The sequence below is a fragment of the Pinus tabuliformis genome, chromosome 1_2, assembly GCF_031772625.1.
Source record: "Pinus tabuliformis cultivar Carrire ecotype Pingquan chromosome 1_2, CPIR1, whole genome shotgun sequence".
In the NCBI taxonomy this organism is placed as follows: domain Eukaryota; kingdom Viridiplantae; phylum Streptophyta; class Pinopsida; order Pinales; family Pinaceae; genus Pinus; species Pinus tabuliformis.
Genome location: NC_142298.1, coordinates 987,667,562 through 987,673,512, shown reverse-complemented (window position 1 = coordinate 987,673,512; position 5,951 = coordinate 987,667,562). Strand labels below are relative to the sequence as shown.

Below are 5,951 nucleotides of genomic sequence, written 5' to 3'. Positions count from 1 at the left end.
TACATAATAACTTCAGGAAAAAAGAAAACTTAATACAAAGTCTCTGCCCAAAAAGTTCCTTTTAGAATGTGTAGTTTCTAAACTTGAACTTGAGAAGCAACAGAGGGCAAATAAATTTAATTGTTTTATTTGAAAATGAATATTTTTCTAGTGGTTTTCTGGGTCTCATTTTCATAAAATTCAGTAGGAATTTATTGACATCGCAAGTTTGATGGGTAACCCCTCCACAATCCAAGTATTGTAGGGGTTTTCCAAGGTGTTGAATCCATATATAATAATACAAATCAAGATTTCAATCTCAAAATTTTCCATAATATTCCAACACTAGAAATCCAAAAAATCGCACTAAAAATAACTCCATTTAAAAAACGCGACAAAGCTTGAACATATACACGAATATTGACTATTTTGAAAACCACAATTTCCCTTAAGGCGAAATGAAACATGCGTGAGTTTTTTATGTTGGAACAAAAGGAAAAGCACGGTTATAAGATAACAATATGCCAAACCACCGATGTGGGAGGAAAAGGATTTTGAATCGAGATGGTAAAACAAAATTGTGGAGATTTTCTATGGAAATGTTAAGGAGATTCAATCAGGTCCTATCATTCCAAATACCTGTACCACAAACATCTTCTAAGGAGATTCAATCAGGTCCTATCATTCCAAATACCTATACCACAAACATCTTCCAATAAATTTACAGATATTCAGTTTCCATTCGCTCAATTTTGCATTTGTATTGATATCATCAAATTCACCTTCATTGGCTCCTGCGACAGAAAGTAGCATAAACTTTTATGGAAATTTTGAAAACTTCAAAGAAGAGGAGTAACTTGCCTGAAATTAATAGCCATTAGTACATAATTAATACGTAATGGAAGCTAATGGAATTTTGTCATTAGTACGTAATTAATAGCCTTACTCATAAAAGGCAAGATTGTTAAAAAATTAAGTTAAGTGTTGTGTGTGAGGCTCATCCGTGAAAAGAAATCAAAAACTTTGATTTCCCTATTGAATTGTGATTAGTAGAGAGATTAATCTTGGGAAAGCAAAGGAGACTAGTATTAGTGAAAGCGGACTATAAATTGCGACATCATTTTTCCCTTTCTCTTTAAACAAACTAGAAACAAGCAAAGTTGCAAGCTAAGAGACAACAATTTCAATGATCTCGATATAATTCTATATAATGCAGTCATCTAACCCAATCAACTGAATCACTCTACATTGAAAATGCATTTGTCAAAGTCAAAGAAAATCTGTGACAACTACCACCAACAGTAACATTTAGGTATCTCCAATTTAAGCATTGAAGAAATATGCAACTTATACAGTATAGAGCCACCCCCAATTATTGCATGATCTAAAATGATCATATGTTAAACTGAAGTAGAATTGATTATTGCCATCATTGAACCAAATGTTAACTTTAAGTGCTTTTAACTATGAGAATCGATTGAAAAGGAAAAACTTCACGACAGGTGAGAAACATAAGCAAGATGTAAATAGAAGTGAAAAACAACAAAAACACAACGATACCATACAACAAGATTGATTACGGAGTTCGTCCCTGATGGACTATGTCTCCGGGTCTGCTTTCAAGATGGGCGACCACTTTATTAGGATTGAATCTGAGGAGGGCGATTACATAACAAATTAACCAGACTGATTGTGCACGCAGGCACTTCTGGTCACTGTCACAAGAAATCTCTTTGAAAGATCTTTCCAATGCCTGTCATGGTTCCCAATTCTGACTCCCGATGCTCTTGTTACGCTGAAAACAAAACAACCTATGTTCTCGAAAATTTGCACACAAAACTCAAAAACCACTCTCCCTCTTCAATGAACCAAACTCTGGCTTTATAACCCTGCAAATACACTCTAACCTTTGTTTCCCAACTTTAGAATGCATGTGCTAATTTTAGGGATGAGTTTAGGGTTTTAGGTTTAGTGAATTAATGTCACATAGTGTCATTAGGCCTAGGTGTAATTAAAATATCAAAATTGAATTTTAAAAACCCACTTCGCACCTTACAATAACTCAAAATCATTAGCCGTCATGTCACCGGGTGAGGAAGTGCTGACAGCGCATGTGAACGGTGAGTTGACCCCGCGGTTAGGGCTCTGCCAGTTCCGGTAACTGCCGGCGATGCTTGCGACCTGTCACATGACCTGTAACCGTTGGTTTCCACACGGTTATCCTGGACCTCCGACACCTGCTTACCCATAGCTGCTATCTCCCATATTCGCTGACATGATCATAGTTTACTCCGCCACGGTGAGGCTAACCCTCTGCGGTTTAGAGCCTGCGGAGTATTTATTAACACTTTTGCTTTGTATTAAAGCCCGAAAGGGTTTTAGAATTAGGAAAAGAATTTTTGAATTCAATTTTTAGGTTCTAGGTATAGTTTTAAGTCTTTAGGTGTTTTATTAAGTTTGTACCTTAGCTTTCTAAGGCTAGGTTTTTTAACATAAGTTTTAGATAATGTCTTAGGTTTAGTTTTAGAACTAGCTTAGATTAAAGGATCTATTTGGTTTTGATATAAAAACCCATGTACCTCTTCATCACAAAGCGACATTATCAACATCATATGATGACAAACCCATGTCGACAACCAAACTCCGGCGGAATTGACGACAAACCCATGTCGACAACCAGGTACAAAACAGTGTCCTCTGAATACCATGAAAACCATATCAACCATTGACATCATCGGAAAACCATAACATCATTGCTGAAGCTGAAGATATCAGACACTGAATGCTGACGACAAATATTGGCGAAGCTGATAAAGTTCAAAACCTCATCGACCAATGATCATTTGACGATTAGTTCGATGTTGAACCACTGAAGACTCCGCTCATGCTAGACTGACAAGACCCTCCTGAACCACTGCACAAATGGGTGGATCGATGTTTAATTTAAATTTACAGACTAAGAGCGGGATACAACTCTTCAATGTAGTTGCAGTGTTACGAGAGCCAAACTTCTAAATAAGAGGCCCATAGTTGCAATGTTAGGTTACGAGACTCAAACTTATACATAGGAGGGCCTATCAGTCAGATGTGCACGTATTGAGGAAAAAACTTACATATAGTAGCAACAATAAGAAGTGGGTGGAAAAATGTGTATCCCAAGTTCAACTCTAAGAAACTCTAAGAGGAGCCACCTGAGCTTCATCGCTTCTACTTTAGATGTGGGCATTTTAGTAAACATAACTTATATTTGAAGTCCTTCACAGGTCCAACCGAATTGCCAATTTGCATCAACGACGTTATAGGAAGTGATCGTTGCTCCATCGCTAGTGGTGACATGGAAAGAGAGACTCTTCCCATTCAAATAGGAGTTGTATGCCAATTTTATCCCGAGTTGAGGGACATTGCTTCCCCACCACTGTTGGAACCTTTTGATGAAAACAACTTCCACATCCCGTGCACTTCCAACCTTGGTAATGAGCACACAAGTAATATATATATATAATTTTATTGAAAAAATGTTATTCTAATGCTCATCTTATATATTTTCTTAAAATATTAAAACATAAAATTAAAATAACATATAATTTTTTAAATTTTATTTAAAATCCCAATAGAATAGAATATTAAAATTTAAATTAAAACAATATATATACATTTATCATATATTTAATTCTATTTAAAAAATATCCCTATAAACACTTACTTCACTTATCCTTAAAATACTAAAACTTCAAATTGAAGCAACATATATAGATGTAAGATTAATTCCATTTAAAATAAAAATCTCATAATAACAGTCACTTCACATCCACACTAGTAGCAAAATCTATATAAGTCCACAAAGTAGTCCTTACTACTCAGTGTCTTTTGAAAATCATAAGGATGATATTACTAGAAGGATGATATTAATTGCAACGGTTGACCTGGAACAACAATTTAGGGTTACTGAGACGACTAATTTCGTAATAATCTGGCAAGTCTAATGAAAGTTAAATTGATTAAAAAATAAAAAAATAAAAACAATTTAAAACTATTTCAAGGTTTATCTTCTTTGCCATGTGGAGTCTTCAACATTGCAATTTTGACCCTTCAAATTTACATTTTCAAAAATTATACAAAAAAAATCTCTGGCCGAGTTTCTTAGTATCTACGCTTGTTTAACATTACTAGCAACAGGCAGACATACAATCACTTGTTCGCAGTGGAGTTCGATACGAACGAGATTGTCGAATTGGATGATCCCAACCGCAATCATGTGGGGTTGGATATCAAAAACCTGATTTCAGTGCGGACTGAGACTGCCGAGTATTACAATGGGGACGATTTCCATGAATTCAGCCTCAAGAGTGGGCGCAACATACAGGCCTGGATCGATTACGATCATCTGCAAAGCCACATTAGCGTTACCATAATGTTGGCAGGCTTGCAGAGACCACAGAAATGGAGAGCGTTCTGTAAGAAAATGTGTTCGTTGGATTTTCAGCGACTACGGGGAATTTCATCGAAGACCATTACGCTTTGGCGTGGAGCTTCACCAGAGAAGGCACGGCGCCCGCAATTGATATCTAACATGTATTCCAAACGTTCCAGACGGGGATGGATAGCCAGCGTTACCATGGCAACTCTCGTTCTCTTGTTTGTGGTGATTGCGGCGGTGGTTTTCAAAAGAGGCAAGTGCAAAGAAACAATTGAGTTTTGGCCCCATAGGTTCACTTATAGGGAACTCAACATCGCCACGAAAGGATTCTGGCATGGGCTACAGTGGTTTCAGCAAGGTTTACAGGGGCGCTCTCCCTGGCAGGAGGGAATGAAAGGTTTCGTTGCAGAGATCTCGACCTTGGGGCCCACGCAGCACAGGAACCTGGTTCCTCTCCGGGGTTGGTTCAGAATGCGGAAGCAGATTTTCATCGTTTACGACTACATGCCCAACGATAGCCTAGATAGGCCCATATTCGGGAACCAGATGATGATTAGTGAATTTAGTGAACACTCACTATCATTTTGAAACTTTTCCCACTTGAACTAAGTTTGAAATTCTCAGAGTGGGAATGGCATTTAATGGGTTAAGTAAATTTCAAATCCATCCTGTATTCACGAGTCACGAAAACCAACCGCACTACCTACATTCATTACACTGAACTGTGCCGGAAAACGCATCGACATGTCTGAGCTACATACTATGGTATGTCATTGTTGGATTTCTAAGCAACATACTATGGTATGTCATTGTTGGATTTGTGTATGGCCGTTAAAAATTGCCTAAAATTTCATCCAAACGTTCGATTGCAGATTCCCGGCCGGGAATCCGACGGCCGAAACGTTCCAATGTGCAACAAACACACGTATAAAACATACATTATCACGTGTCCACCGCACATCTCGTAAACAAACTCTTCTCCGCCACCTCCAAAGCCGTCGCGTCAATTGCCAGCAGTTTTGCAACAGGCGAAGTGACGCTGACAACCTCGAAAGCAGTTTCCATCCCCAACGACGGGCCGTGGGCAGGGTTTATTTATTTACCATCGACTTTACGCGTAATCTAACGAGTTTTCAAATTTGTTTAGAAATAATGGAATTTATGGTAAGATTTTAATAAAATCAGGTAGAAATTTTGGGAAATTTGAGTTATAATTGTCAAGTTTAAGATTTTGAGTATTTATAAATTTTTTATTTTGCTATATCTATTTCTATCATTAAAAATAAGATTCAAATATTTTTTTTTATTAATTTTACTAAGAAAAAATAACCAAATTCCAACAATTCTCAAATTTGTTTTACCATCACCTTTACTCGTAATCTAAAGAGGTTTCAAATTTGTTAAAAAAAAATGGAATTTATAGCAAGATTTTAATAAAATCTGGTAAAAGTTTTAGGAAATTTAAATTACAATTGTTAAGTTCAGAATTTTAGGTACTTATAAATTTTTAATTGTGCTATAAGATTCAAATACTCCTATTAATTTTGCTGAGAAA

At 36.6% G+C, this 5,951-nt stretch overlaps 1 protein-coding gene across 1 annotated transcript; it reads left to right on the top strand.

Annotated features, from left to right (window-relative positions):
- Nucleotides 1-2,059: 2,059 nt before the first annotated feature.
- Nucleotides 2,060-4,984, top strand: LOC149209356 (L-type lectin-domain containing receptor kinase IV.2-like). Its single transcript, XM_089398594.1, has 2 exons — nt 2,060-2,136; nt 4,156-4,984. Exons 1-2 carry the CDS (start codon nt 2,060-2,062, stop codon nt 4,982-4,984), a joined length of 906 nt encoding a protein of 301 aa, XP_089254720.1.
- The last annotated feature ends 967 nt before the right edge of the window (nt 4,985-5,951 follow it).

Bases quoted from the DNA above. Each gene is read 5' to 3' on its own strand.
- LOC149209356 (XM_089398594.1), top strand. From the start codon at position 2,060: ATGTCACCGGGTGAGGAAGTGCTGACAGCGCATGTGAACGGTGAGTTG. The intron at 2,137-4,155 runs GTAACTGCCGGC...TACTAGCAACAG, and splicing joins TTAGGGCTCTGCCAGTTCCG to GCAGACATACAATCACTTGT.